At 26.4% G+C, this 23,387-nt stretch overlaps 1 protein-coding gene across 13 annotated transcripts in view; it reads right to left on the reverse strand.

The window, feature by feature from the left end:
• LOC113555015 (maternal protein pumilio) overlaps window positions 1-23,387 on the reverse strand; it is a 98,492-nt gene that overhangs the window by 66,887 nt on the left and 8,218 nt on the right. For 12 of the 13 annotated variants that reach the window (XM_026959286.1, XM_026959282.1, XM_026959281.1 and 9 more), the window contains 5 exons: window positions 22,604-22,771; window positions 9,248-9,371; window positions 7,785-7,945; window positions 7,548-7,720; window positions 3,815-4,118 (listed from right to left, as the gene is read on the reverse strand). In XM_026959286.1, coding sequence (XP_026815087.1) covers window positions 3,815-4,118; window positions 7,548-7,720; window positions 7,785-7,945; window positions 9,248-9,371; window positions 22,604-22,771 — 930 coding nt within the window. Of the gene's footprint in view, window positions 1-3,814; window positions 4,119-7,547; window positions 7,721-7,784; window positions 7,946-9,247; window positions 9,372-19,725; window positions 20,202-22,603; window positions 22,772-23,387 lie in introns of those variants that run through there. The other variant, XM_026959288.1, reaches the window with a different exon arrangement.

Here is a 23,387-nt window from a genome sequence, read left to right on the forward strand (position 1 = left end):
ATCTGACATATTTATGTGCGCATTGAAAATGCTTATTGGCGAAAAATGTAATGCTTGGCACGCGTTTATTGAAAAAAGATTATTTGTAAACACAAAAATATTCAAAAAACCAGACAGAAAAGGATGCACTTTAAAATAATAATAATAATAAATATCAGAATAAAGCATAATAGGTAAAAATAAATATTTATATATATGAATGTAATATATAAATATTCCACATGAAAAATGGGATTTACTTGCAACGTAGCCACTTTTAAAGTTAAAGGTAGTAGGAATAATAAAAAATATATATATATTCTACTGAGTATTGATTACACAACGAGAAAAATTATGATAGAATCTTTTTTTTAAATGATTCTGTAAAAGTTAATTATAATTTATATAAACAGAACATATTAAGATAATTATCATTATAATTAAATATTAATTAATATAGACGTAACTCCTTCTTTCTAGAAACCATAAATTAATGATCTATAGAACATTCAATAATAATTAGTGATAATAATATAACTATATTATTATTTATTATTAAAAATCTTAAGCAATTATAATTTTTAATGTAAATGTAATCAAATCAGAATGTACCTCCTAACTGTCACAATTTTAATTATTACCAAGTTTATAATTATATTATATTTAAATTTAAACGAAATTTGTTAAAACTACTCTGAATCAATATAATACAAAGAAAACCGGTAAAAAAGTAAACTATTCAACAAACACTTTTGAAATATTACTGATTTACTAGAAACAAGATAATGAAACCATAATAAATTTAATAAAATATACATTATTAATTTATTATAAATAACAATATAAATATTAAATATATCTACAGGGCTACAGCATTACTTAAAAATAATAATATAAATAAACATCTATAATATGACATAGGTTATCATTTATCCAACAATAATAGAAAAATATCGAATTATCATCATCCGTAGAAATATGTATGTGTAGCTATATGTGACAAATGACAATATAAATCATTATTTATTTATCATATTAATCACTTATATTGGGGGTCATTTCTTAATTTTACGGTTAGACAAACTACTGATATACATTTTCACAAAACTTTGATGAGATCGAAATGAAAGAAGAAGAATTTTATTATTTTATTATCATTGGCCCTATACTGATTTCCTCGCATTAATAACTGAGACACATATAAATATATAATATATAATTAAGATGCTTAAATTCTGTTTAAAATAAGCTTGATATGTCTAAATCGGTAGATTCACGATTCCGTATATTTCCGTATACCTTCATTCACAAGATTCCGCGCAAAATGAATTTGCGACGTTGCCGATCGTATTTAAAAAAATAATTCTAGACATAGGAAGATTTAAAAAAATTATCATTATGTAATATTTTAACTTAACATATATTGTTTAGTACACATTTTTCCTGATATAGTATTTTACCCGACACCCGTGTAATTGTATTGCAAAATGGAACTCAGTGCTAGGTAGTTTTAAAAATATTTTAATATAGAATCTTGAAACCAATAGAATATAAATAATACAATTTACATTATATAATGAAACGGAAAATTATGTCATAAGCATAAAATAAAATATTATATCATATCATAAAGTATTTGTCGAGTGAAACTTAAAAACTCTGAATTTCTTAGAAACTATGCAGATTAATTCAAATTTAATTTAATTTAAATTAAACAAATATATTTTTTTTTAATACACAAATAATAAAAAGAATAAAAATAAAATAATAAATTCATAACATACCTTTGAATGTTTATGAAATTTGGGGTAAAAAATCTTTTTTTCCAATAAAAATTTTTAATTTCGTTCTTACGTAATATCTCATAGTCATAGCATAATTACTATTCAGAAAACAATTCAAACGTATCACAAAATGTAGACTTTAAATAACTTTTATTTCATCTTTAAGCCTTAAAAATTAATATTAAATCGACAATGTAAAGAAAAAAATAAAGTTAAAGTTAATAATAACTTTAATCCGTTTTTAGAAATATAATAACGATATGACTCGGGTACTTTATTATTAGCTCCTTCTTTATTAGTACAAAAATGACCAATTTTTATTTCATTAACAGGTGGTGCATAAAAGTATCCGTTACCTATGGCAATAATTATGTGTAACATGTGAACGTATACAGTTTTAGAGAACATAATAGGTAATAAGCAATATCCTGGTCCCATTTTAGTAATCATAATCAATATCCTTCGGACGCAAACCACGCTGGCGCACAAAAATAACACTATTAAACTAAATACACGCACTACAAATAATTGCATACACGAAACCCCTTAATAAAAATATATAATATGAGTATCACACGTTCGAGTCATTCAAGCATCAAACGAAAAAAAGCTTTAAATTTTTCCTCAAAAATTTCACAAAATTTCTAATAATACTGATGTCCAGTATTATAATACCCCTGCATATCCAGCATATGTAACATTTACTTATATGAATAATTTAAATAAACCGGGAGAAAAGAGAAAAACAACTTTTTAGTTAAATGACAGATTAAAGGAAGATATCGGAACCATAACCGAGCCGTATACCAATATGGACGGAAATTACTAAGTCGACCTTATACAACGATCATTGTTGTAGTACAACAGTTGTATGTAACTTACATCATACTCGCAAGGTGGTAACTGCGATATTTTCGGTGGATTTATCTCAAAAAACAGCATTCAAGCTCTACATTTTCAAGAATTGTAAATCGAACCATTATCGTATCACAGTACACAATTACGTTAATAACTAACCACCGTAAATCATTAAATCATTAGTGCAATGCAAAGAAATCCCGGGAAAATGATTAATGTATAGGTAGTACATTTGATATTTCTATCACTAACAGTCCCCTAAAATGCATTCCGAAAATTAAGCCCTAAATGTCGTATCAATTTACATTGATACGTAACACATCATTCACAGTTTCAGGAATGAATACACTCAGATCTAAACAGTTTTATAACTGTGCTTTAAAATGTATTTTATTTGCATAAGTAATATAAGTTAAACAACAGGTGTTATAGCACGTAGTATATAGAGATAAGTATAAGAGATTAATTAATTAATTTTATTATACCTATTTAAATAAAAAATTTAATTTCAAAAAAGTAAAATCAACATTCTGTTTGTAAATAAATAGTTACCTATAAAGTAAATTTTCAAGAAAAAAAATCAACTAATAATTAAAAATATTGAATTTAATTGTTATATTTTAATTTTTAAATAATTAAAATATCATAAAATACATGTTTGAAAAACAACACTTATATTTATAATAGGATTTTTTTTCAGAAAGTAACTTAATAAAATATTATTACATTAAAGGACACCCGTGTCCACAAGCATTTTTTCTATCTTACATATTCTATCATACCAATTCATGTTGTTAACTTTAATATTAGTCCATTTTCCTATTATAAGCATAAAAGTTAGAATATTATCTGGAGCTTATCACAGGCTTTTATTAATATTTACATTTATAAGTGAGTTAAAGTAATGTAAAATATAATCACTGTAAAATGCTCATTAATTGCTTTAAAATTACAATATTTATAAGATTCTATGAGATCCTGTTATTAATAGATAATATTCTTACCTTAAAGTTTTATAAAAGTTAAATTGACTCAAATATTAAAACCAACAACAAAATAATATTTCTGTCAAATACAAAATCTTATGTTGTACGTTAGAAAAACAGTGATAATATATAATATGTAGGTAAAGCATCTTCTTAACAATGTATCTACTTAAAAATTTGTTTGTACAAATGTAATATAAAACATACCTGTATGTCAAACGGAGTCATGACATTTCCCTGGGAGTCAATAGCGCCTTGTTGTTGTTGAGCATTGGTGGCATGGTATGAATTGAGATCCAATTGTTGTGGATCGCCTTGTACTTGGAATTGTTGATGTAAAGGCATAGTCATACCATGGTGATGATGATTCATTAGTTGTCCTTGGTGTAGTGCACCATGCAAACTGTCAATCACCACTACATTATTGGAATTAGCATTAGCTACTTGATTATTTGAAACTGCATTCATTGCATTTTTGTTGATTTCCTCTTCACATGGTGATGCTTGACGGCTAAAATATCATAAAAAATGTATAAAACTTTAATGTATAAAAAAATGAGAATCTTATATTATTTTGAAACTAACTGTACATTAGGTGTTCAAGTATTTTAATTCAATAATAAATACTTAATACATTTATAGGAATATATACATTAAAATTATAGTTTATGTCAGTTAAAATTACAAATATCTTAATTTGTGTGTAGCATAAATTAATAACATTTATTTATTTTAAATAACTATACACTTTTTATGATTCAACTATTAATAAAAGATATAGTTTATGATTGCATATACAAAATAATAAATTACTAAGAAAGACACTCATCATTATAAAAAACATAGTTAATATAGATAAGTAAGTATAAAATAATATTAAAAAAATGAATACACTATTCTATATTCAATGACAAATTAAATTTTATATTTCTAATTCCAAAATAGAATATAAAAAATATTTCATTATAGAAAACTCAATCATGGTAGATATTAAGTTAGAAGTATTCAATTTAAATGACCAAAATAATGAACCAACATTAAGAGGGATGACTTTGTGCCATTGAACTTTAAATACTTATGGCTCATAAATCATGACTAAAATTTGACTTTTATTCATCAAAGTACACCAAAAAATATTCTACTTCGGAAAAAGAAGTTAAAAATGAAATTATTATAAACAATTTTTTAAAAAAATAATACAATAAAAAATAATAAAAAACAAACAATTTTTTAAGTATTTGAAATAATAATAAAAATTTTAAATAAAAATTGCTTAGCATAGGTAGCCTAACAAGATAAATTTATGAATCAAAAATCAAATACATGATACAAAAAAAAAAATAACTATTTTTATATAAATAAAACAAATAAAATAGTAATAAATTAAAATAGTAGAATTATCAACACTGAAAAATTACATAAGAACCACAAATAATAAGATTATAGAAATATAAGTTAAGAAATGCACAAATATATATATATGTTAGCCCACATTTGTTTTCTATCTTACCCATGCAAAATGTAGCAAATCTACAAAAGAAACAATCTAAATAGTATTAAATTAAATATTAGATATTAACCCTCATTATCAAATTTTAAATTAAGAACAATCTGTGGTCTAATCTTAAATTTATATGAATTATGAGTGTTTAATTCTTATAATTTAAAATTTTCATATCTTGTTTTAAAATTAAGAATTTAAGTTTAAAGTAAGGTCTTTTTATTTTTATTTTTTAATTATTGTAAAAAAAGCACAGAAAAACACAGATTTTCTTAACATTAAATTTGATGATAGCTCCAATCTAATTTTAAACCAACTACATAAAGTTAGTTCTGTTTGGTATGCTATCTGAAGGTATAAGAAAACAAAATGCACTGATATCCTCTTAAACTGATATCACAACATTTCATAACATCTAATCTATATTTTTATAATTATTTCATAGATAAATATTACAATAAGTTAATAACATTATAAGTATATAATATTAATGGTAATATTATGAAACCTAGATTTAAAATAAATATAGTTAATCGGAGTATATACATATAATATACACTGGGATACAATCTTAGTTTATATTTTAAATGTAAAAGTAAGTTAACCTTTACTGGAATATTAATTAATAAAACTCAACTATTCATTAATAGCGATCGCGGATATAAATTTAAAATATGCACGTATAAAAAAAATATAAATCAAATAATATATTATTAATACATTTTAATTAAGTAATAATTAATATAATAAATTAATGTTATGATCAAATAACACAAGCAAAACATAAACATGTATTTAGAATTTTAAGTTTTTAACAATACAAAAAATAATAAGAAAATTAAAATTAATTAATACTTAAATACTTACTACTACTATACATTTATATTTACATTTTATTGCCTACTAATAATAAAATAATATGAAGATTTATTCATCATGATTCTCAGTCATTTTATATCATAGCAATGCACATTTATATTATTATACAAAAATATATTTATTATAAGGTACTAAGACAATAATATAATTTAAACATATATATTTATTCATACAACTAACAAAAAAAATGTAGATATTTGCTACAAAATATAATTTTATATAGACACGATATTTAGTTGTATCCTAACAAATATTCAGTGAAAAATTCCATTCATTTTTTTACAATTATTTAATTCACAAAACTAAAATTATGAAATATTGAATTAATTTTTATTTACAATATTACTTTTGATTACTATTTCTTAATCCAATAATTAATAAATATTATTCTTTGATATATAAAGATTTAAAATATATAGTCTTTACATAAGTGTATTTTTAAGACATTTTACAAAAATATTTCTATTGAACAGAAGAAACAAGTTTATGATAAACATCTACCACTAATAATATATTTATATCCATAAAAAATATTCTTTTAATTTAAATTTATTATAACCACCTCTCAAATAACAAACTAACTGAATAAAACCTCTCACAGTATTCAAGGAGTGGAAAACTCAGTTTATAATACTTGTCACTTCTTAAACAACATTGATGAGAAAAATATATGTATGTATATACATATATTTGGTAACTGTGGTAATAATATTGATTATAGCTTAAATATATAATTATATGGAAGATAAATTGGAAACATACAAATGTGATATAAATCAGATTGCCTAAATAGTGGATTTTTTTTTTGTATTTTGATTTTTTGTACTTGAAATTGTAAGAGAAAAAAATAATTAAATATATAATTAAGTTTTCATTTTATTATTTTATAATTTAATTTTGTGAATTAAATAATTTTGTATTCCTAGATTATACTCTAAATAGTAGAAGAAAATGGTGCAGACTTTTGAGCCAGTCCTCCGACTTTTATCACCAGATTTCTTGTGCAGGATTTATCCAAACAATACATGTATAAGTATTTCTATACTTCAAATACTTTATATGGTTTTTGTCAGCAATACCAATAGCAACAAAAGTTATTTTATAAATAAAGTCAATACATTAACCATAGTAATTTGATTAGATTGTATATAACAAATTTATTACATATTTTAACATTAAAAAAAATATATATATATAATTATAAGCATCTTAATTATTTTAGATTTTGTTCCCATAAATCAATTCTTTGGAAGTATTAGTTATGTAATGATAAAAAAAATTGGTTCAAAATAGACTAAGTAATAACATTAACTACAAATTTGAAATCAAAATCAGAAAACATAAAAATAAAAATAGTTTTAAGAGATATAATCATTATTTTAAAATATTATAGAACCAAATTAATTACTATCAATAATTTAAAGTACTAAATATTTTATAACTTCAAAAACAAATAATAATACTTAATATTATAATAAAGGGAATTATATTATACAATTTAAAATTATCAAGATTATTGGGTATTAATTTGAACAAACAAAATGAACCAACAACACTAACTTGATATATTTATCTTCATCTAAGCCATTTTGAACAACTACCATTCCATTTTGTTGAACAACAGTCGAACAATTTCCATTTTCCATTTCTTTTTTATTACTATTTACAGAATCATAGGGAGAACCAGGTGGTTTTTCTTTATCTTTCTTTATAGTTTCGCCATCATTAGAACTCTGAAAAAAAAACCCGACATTTAATACTTTAAAATATTGGTGTATTATATTAAAATATACATACAATAACTAAATTTCTCATTCTAGGCTCTAAGGGCTCCATTTTATTTGGTGTACTAGCTAAAACATATTCAACCATCTTCATGCCAATTCCAGCCTCTGATGATCTTGGGGATAATATATTGCCAGAATCATTTCCCACTGGAAAACCAGCACCTCTCCTTGCTAAAAAAAAAAAAAAATTAATATGAAATATTTGTTTAGTTTTGAGAAATAAATACATTTTCTGTAATCCTAGTTTATAGCAATATTATACATCACAATTTGCTACAATTTAATTTATTTATCTGTGATAAGTTGAAAAAAACGACAATTTAAATTTATGAATTTATTTGAATTTATAATTGTTTTTACTATATGTATATGAATTCATATTATACATTTTTAAAAATAAAATTAATTACATATAAATTAAAAATGTAAAAATATTAGAATATCTCTTTGCTTCATATACATAGGTACACAATATTATGTATTGTAATCTAAAAATATATAAAAGATAAAACCGGTTCTGTTAGACTGCACTACTCTTAATGTAATAATGAAAATGAAAATTATTAAGTTGAAAACTGGTTTTTTTTTAGTTTTTATCTTAAGTATACTCACTGCAATGAAGCAGAAAAGACAATGCGAGTAATTCCATTGAACTTAATTTATGTTGTATGCATTATACATGCTATTATCTCAACTAAATTGTTGATACTATTCTAAATGTTATTAGAGGATAAATGAAGTTACTTCTACGGTAGACGGTAGTACATATTTATAATAAAAACACTATATTTCATAAGATAACAATTAATAAATTTAAACAAATTATTTTAAAATGATTAAAAACGACTATCTACTTAAATGTTAATATGAGTAATTTGATTTTAAGTCAACAAATAATATATAAATTATAAATATCATAATTTTGTTTGATTGAAAATACATAAAAATTAGAAACCAGATAAAAATTTTAATTTATTCTTTAGACTTCCTATTTAGTAACAATAGGTTTTCTTCCAGACTTATTAAAGACTAGCTTAATGTATATTCACATTAAAGAGTCAAGTAAAAATAAAGGCATGACAGATATGTTATTAATTAACCTTGTTCAATATGGACTCTTTTTAAAAATTATTCAACACATAAAAAACACATAACTATTAATTAATTATTTACGGTAACTATCAAAAGTATGGTTTGGATTTATAATTTCTTTGACTACTGGGTATATTAATTTAATCAATTTTTTTGAAAACTATGACGTTTCAAGTTTAATTTCTTATACTATATTATAATTAATATGGGACAAAGCGTATAAGAAATATATAATTGTAATACCTAAATCCAATATAATGGTTTATAGGATATCTTCATAATTGATAATAAAACAAGAATTTATTTAAAGTAATAAGTTAGGTATATAGTAATTAATAATAATACAATTATTATTCATTAAATAAAAAATCAAATACGTACTATTAGAACTCCAAGTAGAATCTCTCCACATTTGGTGATGATGATCATTTAAATTAAGTATGCCTTTAGGTCCATCTTCTTTGCCTTCTTCAACTCCCCATAACTTTTTTGTTGAGGATGCAATCTACAAACAAAATTTAATTTATTTTTAAGTACAATATAATAAAAATATATAATCATGATAAGATTCATAATCTAATGAGGAAAATTAACTACAGAATTCACATTTTGAAAGTATTTATTACTATAGAGCACTTTTAACAGTAAAGTTAAAATTTGCATTACAATAAAACAGGTAACTTCATTAAAAACTTGAAAAATTAAAAATCGATTTTTAATTTTTTCAAACAATTTTCTCTAATTAATAAAAACTATTGAATACTGAAACAATTTTTAAAAATTATTTGCAACTGCAGTTTTTACAGAGCTTTATTTAAAATCAACTTTGAATATAATGATTAATCAATACTTTAGAATTGAATATTGTAACTATATCAGTAGCTATCAACGATCCTAGGAAACATGACAAATGCTCACGTCCAGTTTTGTATCCAACCCAACTATTTATTTTAATTAATTAATTTTAATTTTTAAAATTCTATAATCTACCCATTTTTTTCAACACATACCTACATTTGTATAATAGAAGTGTAAAAATTTTAACGACTAATTATTCTAGTTATTACATTTATACAATTATTGTATAAATAATATTAATTTGTTCATATTATGTATTTTCGACAACGTGACAAGTACCTATTGGCCATCATATTCAGTATATCAGAGATACCAAACCTACTACTAGGCAAACATTTTTATTCGGACCACTAAGTTGACAGATATCTTAATCTTGAACTTCAATATCCTAGGTATACGGTATACCTATATATTTATCTTAGTCAAATTCGATGAAAAAATGTTTTCCTTTGTAAAATTACAATTTAATTATAATTAGATCTCTACTCCATCCAGACGATTTTGACCAGTGATGTCAAAATATATATGCAGCCCACTTTAAAAAACTATTGGAGATCCAAATGGAAAATGTTGGAAATAATAAACAATATAAATAATGATTATTTCAAGCCACAAACATATTCACGGGTCCCAGTATTTAGTGGAAACTCAATCCTAAAAAGAATAGTCATCAGAGTATAAATTCTGTTTAATATTAAACAATGGCATCGACTTAGAGAAAAAAAGAAGTGAGTTGTTGTTTAATTTGACAAAGCTAGTGACGGATGGTTGGTTAGGGCGTACTAGCAGCGGTTAGCGTATCGACCGAACTTCACAACCAATAATAACAACACCGAAGCCACTGACATACAACATAATAATGATCTAACCGGTTTTGCAACAGATGACGCTGCCGCCAGGAGGCATGAAAAAAACCTCACAGGGACCGCCAGGGCAACAAGCCCTAAAACAATCAGAAAATGAAACGAATGATCAGCCACCACACATGTTACGACGGTGAAAAGTACGGCGCACGCACGCGTGTCTTGAAATACCGTGTGGGGTATACACACAGAGAAAAGACGATCGGAAGTAACCAGGTCGAGGAGGGGAGAGCTCTGGAAGATCTAAGGTGACCTTGGCGATAGAGGACAATGTCCGCATCAAGGTTTCCAACGCTGCTAACTACTTTAGTCGTGAACGCATACAGCGCGCACGCGCAAAAGAACATGCACCGAGACTCCTACACGAAATACATAACAGTACGAATTTACGATAATATTATGTGCTAGCAAGAGTGGGGTTTGAGTTTTATATTTTTCTCGTCTTAGCTGTTTTCTGAAGTTGCATAACAACAAACGACAACGTACGCGATACTTACTCATATGGACAAGGACATAAAATATGACGACAAAAACAGAAAAATTCTAATAATATATCGCAATGCCAACCCCTAGACACGGTTACAAAAAATGTGATAGAAGAGGGTGACCCGAAACGAAACAGAAAAATACAAAGTCATTCCCCTTACCCGCCGACACGCGATGAGCACCCTAAATCACTCGCGACTTTGGCCCTCCAACCGAGGAGCGTCGTCCGTGCAGCGTCGCTTGGCGAGGTAAACACGGCAACCGGCTGCCGGTGTGCACTAGCTACGAGCACAATTAAATCATCACAAAAACTTCGGCACCCAAAACATCCATTTATTATTTAATTTCACCGCCGTCTCTTCATACATGGCACAACCACCAAGCAAATATATAAATATATAATACATATTCATACAATACATAAGATATTTTTTTACTACATTACTAACTATATATATACTTACATATAACTATATAAGTAAGTAATAACGCACATAGAAATATACTAACATACGAAATTTAATGCACCTTAATATATTTTTATACGTCGATTAGACACATACGATAAAATATTTTAAGACGCCATTATTAATAATCAATTTAGTTAGTAACTTCCAAGTTTTTAGTTATAAACGCTTATCCAGATAAAAATATCATGTATACTACAATGTAACTAATTAAGAGGACGCCATACACACATGTATTGTCTCTATCTTTTTAACGTACATCATAACCTGAGGTAGGATTTGTATGCAATATAAATTGTAAAATATACATTTAAATTTTTATAAGATAAACACTAAAAATAAATATTAATATTTTATTTATTTATTGAAATATATCAGTTTTTGGCTGTTTGTCTTAATATAATATAATTGAGAAATACAATTTATAATTCAAATTCAATAGTGGAAATGCTTTGAATACTTTATGTTTAAAAAATTGGAAAATGTATGTTTGACAAAAAAACATGAAAAATTTAAAATACTTATGCATTAAAAAAACTTCAGACAAATTACTTAGCAAAAACTTATCTATTAGTAACTAGTTAGGTATTTTCTTATATTAATGTTATCCGGAAACATATTTTGGTAAACTAATCCGTAATTACATAATATTTTTAAATCAACTGCAAATTATCTCCTCATATTAATATTGTCCGCATGTTTTCTTTGGTAAACCAATCCGTAACGTAAATATTTTTAAAATCATAGGTGATCGTAAATTTATAAAAAAAGTCTAAAATTTAATTAATTAATATATTTCGTAATATTTCGTAATCACCTCATAATAATGTTTTCCGCATGACTTATTTGGTAAACCAATCCGTAACTTATATTGTTTTAAATCATAAGTGATTACAAATTTAAGAACACGAATAAGTATTAAGTAGATTAAAACTATGATATTAGGAGTTTTAAAAAATTGCATTTAAATAACGGGTGAATAAGTAAAAATATATGTAAATCTAAATTTCCAAAACAACGCATATAACAATAAATTGTTAAATTCAAATTTAATTTTAAACCATTAAGTTGTCTTAAACAGTTAACAATAATTAAATACTTAATTAATAAGTCAGTCTAGTTAGCTCATATTAAGATCATTTACATGGTAAACCAATCCAAAACTTCAAGAATTTTAAAACCATTAAAAATCTTAAATTTTAAATTTACATAAAAAACTATAAACAAAATTATTTGATCTACAAAAAATCCCTCATATTAATATTATCCAAATATTTTCTTTAATAAACCAATCCGTAACTTTAATATTTTTTTAAATCATAGGTGGTTGTAACTTCAAGAAAAATTAATAAATATAAATCATTAGTTAATTAATTCAAAATTAGTTCTAGAAAACATATAACTTAGCAATAATTACAGTGTTACTAATTTCCTCATATTAATATTTTGTCCGCATACAGATTCTTTGGTAAACCAATCCGTAACTTTAATATTTTTTTTAAATCATAGGTGATAGTAACTTCAGGAAAAACTAATAAATATATTAATATATATAGGTACCTTAACATTAATTACAAAGTATTACTAATTTCCTCATATGAATATTTTGTCCGCATACAAATTCTTAGGTAAACCAATCCGTAACTTTAATATTTTTTTTAAATCATAGGTGATAGTAACTTCAGGAAAAACTAATAAATATATTAATATATATAGGTACCTTAACATTAATTACAAAGTATTACTAATTTCCTCATATTAATATTTTGTCCGCATACAAATTCTTTGGTAAACCAATCCGTAACTTTAATATTTTTTTTAAAATCATAGGTTGATATTTATTAATTTATTTAAATAAACTAAATATAATTGTTTTCATAATATAGGTAAATAGTATTGCGATAACTAGTGAACTACAAATAATCACCTCATATTAATAATTTCCGCAAACTTATTTGGTAAACCAATCCGTAACTTAAATTTTTTTAAATCATAGGTGATTATAAATTTACAAATACAAATAAAATGCACCTAATCAAGTTCTAACAATGTTATTAGAAGTTTTAAAAAAAAATCATTTAAATTAAAAGTTAATCGTACCTAAATAAAAATGAATTATTTATAAGTATAACGTGTCATGGTTCTATTGTTAAATACTTAGTTGAATAAATTATACCTAAAGTTGCTAATACCTTATTCGCTTAAGGGCTGTTGTCTTTAACAATTAAACTCAACTGTTATTTACTATAATTTATACATAATTAATAGTTTATATTTTTATAACGTATAATCTTATAAAAACAATCAAATACAAATCAATATATTTATACTTAGTTTATACTTATACGAGTTTAAGAATTTAAGAAATGTCCATTACGCGTAACGATGATAAGTATGCTAACATATACTAACAATTAATACTAAAATTAATACCGAGTAAGATAAAAAAATTATCCTTTGAGAAGATATTGACGTGTTGCAAGTGTAATGAGATAGAGGACCACTATCATAAATAAGTTTATTTTTCAAACGTGACTAACTTTTTTATTAATTTTTCAGTCAAATTATTTTTTTGCTTAGTAAAAATCCTCAGAAAATTGTTCAGTTTGTTTGGTAGATAAACTGTCACATCTGCACACCTAAGACTAATTTAGGACGATATTACACAGTTATTAGTCGTATATTAGAGTATGTTTACGTCCTCTTGATAAAAACCAACATCAATTTTGGTTGTTTAAATTCAAAAGAATTAGTATCTGTTTAACACATGTTTAGTGTGTACGAGGACAGGACCAATGAGGAGTAAAGGGGATTACGTGTTTAGTTTACTTGTAAATATATTACATCCTGTCTGGGATATTATTTTATAAAATAATAAAAGTATAAACAAAATGATAATAATAAAATACATTATTTATAAAGCTAAGAGACAAACAATTAAATTATTACTATAACTAAGCTATACAGATTAAACGTTGTTTCATTTGAACAGATAATAATAAAATTAATAATCAATTAAACTTGTAATATATTAACTAGTAAACAGTTCACTAGTACTATAGTATACAATTAAAAATATACCATTACCTACAATCAAGATGGACGTAAGAAAATTTTATTGAAAAAATGTCGGAAAATTAATGGGTAAAATAAATAGATTTATTTTGTAAAAGCTGTCTTTATATTTTTACCAACCGTGTGAATTTGTTTAACCATTGTATACCATTTTAAAATTATTTACTATAGGTAAATTAAAAACTTAAAAAAAATTAATACCCGTGTTCAAATAATTGTATAGATCACTGACAATCTTAAGTATGTAAAAATGAAAAAGGAAATGTTTTTCCATGGACCCAACTAGAGTACCTAGTACCTGTAAAATTGTGGGACTTAACTAGTATATTGCCTAAAATACACCGAGACCTAACTAGACTAAATGAGGGTTTTGCGGACCCAACTAATATTATATGCCGATCAAGATGGTAAGCGGTCACTTTGTACAGTCCATTGTTTTAATTTCATAACGCGGACACTTTGTACTATTATATACATAAAGTACACACTAATGTAATATACCTAAATGTTATGTGTATAATAATGTAAATTATTAAAATGTAAAAATTAAATATAAAAAAGTAAATTTCTAAAAACGTTATAAAATATAGTATATTACCTACTATTAGTCAAAATAATCAATTTAAATCAATTAAAAATGCATACAATATATAAATATAAATAAAAAAAATAATATCGAAACAAAATTCTGTTAAAAACGAGAAATAATGTTAAAACCGACATGTATACTTAAGTATAATATTATATGGAATTTAAAAATTCAAAATTATTTCTTTGTTTTGGTGCTGGCTACATCAAGTTAATAGTTTATTATTATCACCCGAATTAGATTTTTGCTTCTTATGTAGCCTATATTGACACAATCATCCAATTGTATTGCTCGCAAAAGATAATTAGATTTACCAAATAAACTTAAACTTGATAACAATTTTAATAAAATTGTATTGAATAATATATATATATATATATATGTATATAATAGTAAATAGTACAAAGTGTCCGCGTTCTGAAATGTACTTTTTTACCCGTCCGTACAAAATGTTCGCGTTTCGAACTTTTGATGCTCGACCGCACAAAGTGACCTACAACCGATCAAGATAGATAATTTTAACGAGTATTATTTTTTATTTTTTTTATTTGTCCATTTAAGTGAAATAGAACTCTTAACAAAAAAATAATAACTACACTAATTACACAAATCATACACAAATTTCCAGTTTATAAATATTTTATATAGTGAAACCTTCCAAAAACTGCATATTACGTAACTGACAGAACACGATTAATTTAAGAAAACATTTAGGATACAAATTGTTCACATGTCACGTACCTACGTACATTATGACAATTATTATAACGTGTTTTAAGAAAACTTTTAAAATCGATCAATAATTTAGGTCTAAAACTTTATAAAAAATATTTACGAGTATGTAAATCATTCAATAACGATAGAATGTTAATATAATAAAACATAGAAAATATTATTATGTACTACAAAATCAGAGACTGCAGAATAACACGAGAAAGGCGTATTAACACGGGACAAAACACGTGGGGTAACGAAATATACACCACAGTGGATAGATACCTCGATTTATTGATCAGGCGTACCGCCCAGTAAGGTTTCCTACAAACTCCTGCAGAGAACCCGACACCCACGTGTTGCACGCTCCCTGCCACAACACTATTTGATTCGCCAACCGGCAGTTCCCCGCCACCCAACATAACAACAACGTACACACTCATGCGATAGAGGGGAGCGCTCTAGAAATAACCATGCGAGTAGCACTCACAGGTAGACCGTCGCGCTTTAATCGACTGTCGGGCCAACGGCCTACTTGGTCGATTGTCTTTTATTTATTCACTAATGGCAGAGACCTAAAAACTAAGAAATGCAGTATAAAACATTTTCACCTTAACGGTGGTGTTACAGCAGATAATTAAGTGAATAATAATGAATTTACCTAATAGCGTTTACTAAAAGCTCAACCAACTAAATATTGACTTCCTACTAAAGTAAATCGAAGCGAACAAAAGCCGCTATAAAAATTCACCAAAATTCCAAAACAATTAAAACAAAATATCTATCAGTAAGTCAGGAATTAAAATATAATGGGTTGAAATTTGTAGGTGGAACTATGTATAGTAGTAGTTAGTAGGTACCTATAATAACAAATAAATAATAATTAATCATTTCCGACATTTTTAGAGTAAAATATAATATAAATGCATGTATTTTTTCTAAATAAACTGTAAAATAATCATTGTCATTTAAACAAAATTTAAAAAAAAGAAAATTATTCTATAGGTTGGTATAATTTTTTGATTGAATAATGTATAACACGGTCTTGGGAAAAACAATAAAATATTTTAAATAACTTAAGCTCCCACATAGAATGTCCAATGTTAAAATTAAAATATTTGATTCCTTTTTTTTTTTTTTAAGAATTATCAAGGTTTTCTAAAATGTGTAGTTTATGTTAAAAACCAAGCTTCTTATATATTATGAATAATTTACTGTGAATCTTTTGTTTTACATCGGTGACTAAATATAGTTAAGTGCACGTATAAACAAACAAAAATGACCTTTTTGAACAACACTTATCTTACAACTACCACATGCATTTTTTAACCCGTATACCTAAATTAAATTTATTAGAAGCTAACCTGAGTACTTCCTTATATCATAAAATTCAAAAAAATCACTCAGTATTAAAATTTTATTATTTTACACAATTTATTAGGTATTATATTATATTTTATTAATTAATACTCATCCGTACTCATCTTAAACTGTCTAATGACTTCTACGAGGGATGGAAAACGTAATTAATTTTTCGGTTTTCGTTATGCTTATTGATTTAAAAAATATAGTTTTTGTTTAACGTTTTTGATTAAGAGGACGTTAAACCCGAATGTGTTGTCTCTGTCTTACTTATGTAGATCATAACAAATTTTCATTCAGCAAACATTATTTTTCTATATTGTTTTCAAACAACGTTTTTGATAATTTCGCTTTCGTTTTTTTTATATATTTTTATAAGTTATTATAGTACCACGCAATATAGGAAGATACAAAAAATAAAATAGTTCAAATTAATTGTTCTTAATAGGTATTTTAATTGATAATTTATATACAAATAAGAAAATTCAAAATTTCATATTAAAATGCTCTTAAATTTTAAAAGTTTATGGGTAAAGTGAAACACTATTTCTAGAATAAATAATAAAAATAATCCTGAACTCAAAACCTACTTACGCATTGAAACAAAAATACTAAATAGTAAATACTGTTTATATTAATATATTATTTTATTATCAACAAAATTATTAGTTATTAGATTTATCAATGTTATTTTTCAATAACAGAAATATATAATAATTCTTATATTTTTTTTCTTGGTATAATTTATTTTTAGTTTCGTTTTTGATTTTGTTATAACATTATTTTCGATTTTTTGGGATTATTCGTTATCGTTTAATAGTTATTTTTTGTTTAAAAACTATTTCCATCCGTGTAGTTCCAACTAAAATATAAAAGCATACAATAGATATTATTTAGCAACAAACACAAATTTCTAACTTGAAATTAATTTAACTAGGTAAGTGGTTTTTCTATATTGATTGATACGTTAAAAAACGTGTTTCAACATGGAAATAAACGTATGAATCTCGGTATGAATGTATGATAATATATGGATATATTGAGTACTGCAATAGGTATTTAAGATACCAAAATTACCCATATCTACTTATTATTAGGTATTTGATATTATAAAAAATTATATTAAAAATTATCATTAAAAATACTATGCCTATGCGTAATGTAATCAAACAATAATACATTTAGATAAACAATACAATCATGTGGCAGTCTTTACAAGTAAATAGAAAGAAAAGGAATGTTGACTTGAGACCAATATCAATTAACTTTACCATCACTCGATAATACTACAAAGGTAATTACTAATTACAGGAAAATCGTAGTCGATGATTTTTCGTATACAACAAAAATAAAATTAACCTAAAAATCCTAATTTCTTTTTAAATGAATAAATTTTGAACATTATTCCGGCGTCCAAGACAACAATGTAGTTCATTTTTAATAGTTTCTCCCATTAATTTGTCTAAAAGCATAGAAAACAATTTTCTGCTTGAATGCCATTGCGATTTCGCAAGACAACAAATTTGACTTTTCATTCGCAAAAAACCGAAGAGAAATAATAAAGAAGAAATCCAAGACTGGGCAGTTTTTAACGGCGGGTATTCACTGCCGAACACGAGGATGCGAGAGACGTCACCGGCTATAGAACCCTGTAATGTCGTTACCCATTACCTACCTTCGCTACTGCGCACATGCAAAGGAACGATTCAAACAGAAACCGTACAAAAATTCATACAAAAGGTGTGAGGACGACAACAAACACGCACGAGGACAACACCGGCACACCGCTTGTCTGGTCCGCGCCGCACGGCAACAAACAATGAAATCATAACCTCAAAAAAACATAAGCATACAATATCTGGAACGTATATTAATGATATATACATCATGTCAACCGAGGAAACGTGCGTAACGATGGGATAATAATAGTATTCGATGTGTGATATTATATACTTAAATGAACGTGCTTCCGAATTTGTAATTATTTTAGACCGCTTGATGATAAGTATTACACTACACGTGAGACCGGAAGGGGAAAACACAAATGACGTCTCTCCAAGACAATAATAATAATCTAATATTACGGACCGAGCGCGTTGGGCACGCGTTTTCTGGGCCAGACCTTGTGCGCGAGTGCGAAACTGCAAAATGCGAATTCGCCGCCGCCGTTTTCTAACCTTGAAAATCGGTCTAGCGCGCGTAAACACACACGCGCCCACCATCGACGGACGACCACTCGCTAGAGAACAAAAGCATCGGCCGACCGGTAGACAACCAAACCACACTCGATAGTTAACATGGTGGGGATACACACCAACGTTATTGTAACGCGCACGTGATAGGTATAACAATATTATACAATACAATTACTAGTATAATATATTAACAGATTTTTCGTCACAGACGGTCACCGTGTGACTGCGAAATATTCTACCAATCGCTCACCATTTCCGTGCCCATGTCTTTCATGGTTGTCGATTGAAACTCCTGCGACAAAATCATGCGGGTCTCTTAGGCAACACAACGGCGTGTGGGTGAGCGGTTCGTTTTCTACCCGTCTTTTACACAACCGGCTCACGACCACATGTATAGCACTGCAGTGTGCTTAACGCGAAATACGGGAAACTCGCGTACACATATGACTATTATTAGGTTATTTAACACACACTCGCTAGTAGAACACGTCGCTTGAAAATATTTAAATACTTTATAAAAATTATATTTTTACACAATATTTACAGTGGTTCGATTACGGGAAGAGGGAGAACGATCGAGTGAGAGAACCGTTTGCCGAATGCGAAATGTGTCCGGCTAATCGATAGCAGTAAATAATAATAATAATAATAATATTGCAGCGAAATCACACGGTTAACGAACGCGCCGGGACGACAACATTTCGCACACGAACACGGACACACACTGACACTGGGCACTGGCGCGGTGGCTGAGGGCTGCGGCTGCGGCTGCCGGTCGCCCGCCACCCACCGACCATCTAACCCGGTTGAAACACTAGCGCTCCTCGCGCACGCCGGCACAACGGAATGTTTTTATAATAATATAATATATATAATACCACATCTACATACAATTATATTATAATAATTATTATTTATATTTGTATTTCTCCAAACAGAAGTTCAAAAGACTCGTGATCGATGCGCTAACGATATCTAATCAGTAATCTCATTTGTCTTTAAAATTTGATAATTTGAATATTATTTTGCTTCATATACGCGACACAATCAAATGACAATAATTATTAATTATTATACGACAACGGCGATGACAGTCGATAATGTGAACTATAAAAAACGTTTTATACGATCGCCGTCAATCTGTTTGTAACTATTTACTTTTGATATTTTCACGGCTGTTTATTGGGAAATAATATATTATTAAATAATGTTATTATAAAAGTAGCTACTGTAATATTATACAGTAGAAGTGCAGAAGAAACCATTGCACTGGAACGCACGACGCGCGTGCGCGTTTATGTCGGTACAACAGGTAGACATGACGACACGCGCGCGTCAGAGAACCGGGAGACACCCGGACACCGTACGGCGTACAGCGACGGCGCGCAGTCATGATATGTGACGGATGCGGATAAATTCACGACGGGCGTAGGACAATCGCAAAACGCACACTACGATACCAATACGTTGTTCACTTCACTCTGATGGTCGAAATGTTTTCAACGCGATAAAAACCAACACAATATTACAATAATATTATTATGTTGCACACGTAGCAATGTCGGACCACACCACAGTAACTTCTATTCCACCAACATTTACTTCGATTTTGAATATCAGCGGACAGCATACCGTTTTTGCGTACAAAATTTGAACTATTCGGTACTCCTATAATAATCGACGGCACGCTGCGTGCAAAATGTATAAAAAAACACATAATTCCACAGTAATAATTGCTCGGCACTATATAATACTATAGTTATTAATTTATTTTAAGTTATATATTTTTAAAATATTGTTTACAGGTTAACAAATTGCGCTTTATTCTGTTGCTAATTTCTATGATAACAGTAAATAACTCAATGACGTATTTTCTGTATAGTCACTCTGTTAATATATTATTGACAGTTATCTCCGTAGATATGACTGAATCGTCTAATAGTATAATTATAATAAATTATATATATATAATACGATGTCCAAATAACGAATATATAATATAAATGAACTACTTTCAATTGTTTTAGTACACTTCAAAATAATAAAAGTAATACACGGTTAGTAAAATAAATAAATATTAAACCAACATAAACATTAAAACATGTAACATAATCCAATCGCTTATCTTATATAATAAATAAAATAAAAAAATTATGCAAGTACTTTGTTTACTTTTTTATCAGAATTATAAAAATGAAATATTTTAAAATATTACTAAGCAAGTTTTATACTGTAATGATGTAATCATTTTAATTAATATGCTAAATATGCAGATACTACCTTAAGAAAATAGATAACAATTTTTTTAACAAATTATCATTGGGTATTACAAAAAATTTTAATTTTGAGTAAAATTAATTGTTTTTATCTATTTTGAATCATTTTAATGTAGGTAATGACAGATAAATTTAATGTCTAAGAAATACATTTAAAAAATTAATCAACAATATTTTCCCATTTATGTTGTTTAAACATACATGTCCATTTGTATTAAATTTTACAGCATAAGTAAACAAAATTTGTATAATGCTAAAAGAAAATTAAATACTCCAGAATCCAGATTTAAAAATAAAAATCATATTCAAGCTTCAACTATTAGGTAAATTAAAAAAGTATTTTAACATTTTTAACTAAAAAAAAATTGGCTTAGGTTTCCATAACTAAAATTGAATCAGTAAGCAATAATATTATAACAATAAAATTAATAAATTTTTAGAGGTCTTTAAATAAAATATTAAAAATGACATTTTTTTATTAAACTCTTCAAAAGTCTAATGTTCAGATTGTTTTGTAGAAGTTCCTTACACAATATTTTATATTTTATATTTCCATGCCTTAATTCACATTTTAAGTGATTGTTATGACTTTTAAGAATTATTATTTTAGTTAACTTATGTTAGTAAATGAGTCAAACAGTAATTGCTTACATGCAGTGCCGCAACTATACCAATTTGGCCAGTGTGTAAATAAAATTAATGGGCCCCTAAATTTTTATCATGGCACCCCTACCATTATAGGTTGGGACTCTGGGCTCGTGTGTTTGACACTCACAACACACCTGGTTATTGCGGCACTACCTACATGACTAACATAAGTATATATAAGTTAAAAATAAATAAAATACTTACTTCTCCATTTCTCATGTGTAAATCCATAGTATGTTGTTGTGTTGACATAATAGCATGAGCTGAATTATGAGCCATTGATGAGTTTGCTAAATCTGCCATATGTTGCTGATAGGGATGCAGTCCTGGGGGTGCTCCATAAACATACTGTTCCGCGCCACCTTCTCCAGACTAAAATATAATAAAAAGTATACTATGAGTTATAACTTAAAACTATAAACATCATTGATTAGAATTTTATATCTATGCAACAATTAAAATACTAAAAACTATTATAAAACATAATGATAATAATGATGAATACAATATTGTTATCAAATTCTTTAAATAATTTAGACGTGCAACAATATTTTTAATACATGATAATATATGCATGCTAATATTTTAAAAAAAGCAACACATCTTAAGTTTTAACTATAAGAAAATTGTTTATTTTTTAATAATTCATAATAAGTTTGTGTAAATATCCACTATAATTGTCTTCAACTACTTAAAATATTATTCATTTTGAAAGACTAAAATTAAATAATAAATATAGTACTTAAAAACTCAAATAAAAATGTAATATGTTAAAGACTTTAATAACACTTATAATTAACTAAAAGTACCAAATATTTAATATAAAAAACTTATTTCAGAGGTAAAAATATAATATAGTTTAAATGTTCAAAAGTTAGTTTTAATTTAGACTTTTATGATTTCTATTGAATGTTATTTAAAAGCTCTACAATACAAACAAGAATGGAGAAGAGTGACAAAACATGGTCCTGGGTACCAACGCATTTTA

Source organism: Rhopalosiphum maidis, chromosome 2, assembly GCF_003676215.2.
Source record: "Rhopalosiphum maidis isolate BTI-1 chromosome 2, ASM367621v3, whole genome shotgun sequence".
Lineage (NCBI taxonomy): Eukaryota > Metazoa > Arthropoda > Insecta > Hemiptera > Aphididae > Rhopalosiphum > Rhopalosiphum maidis.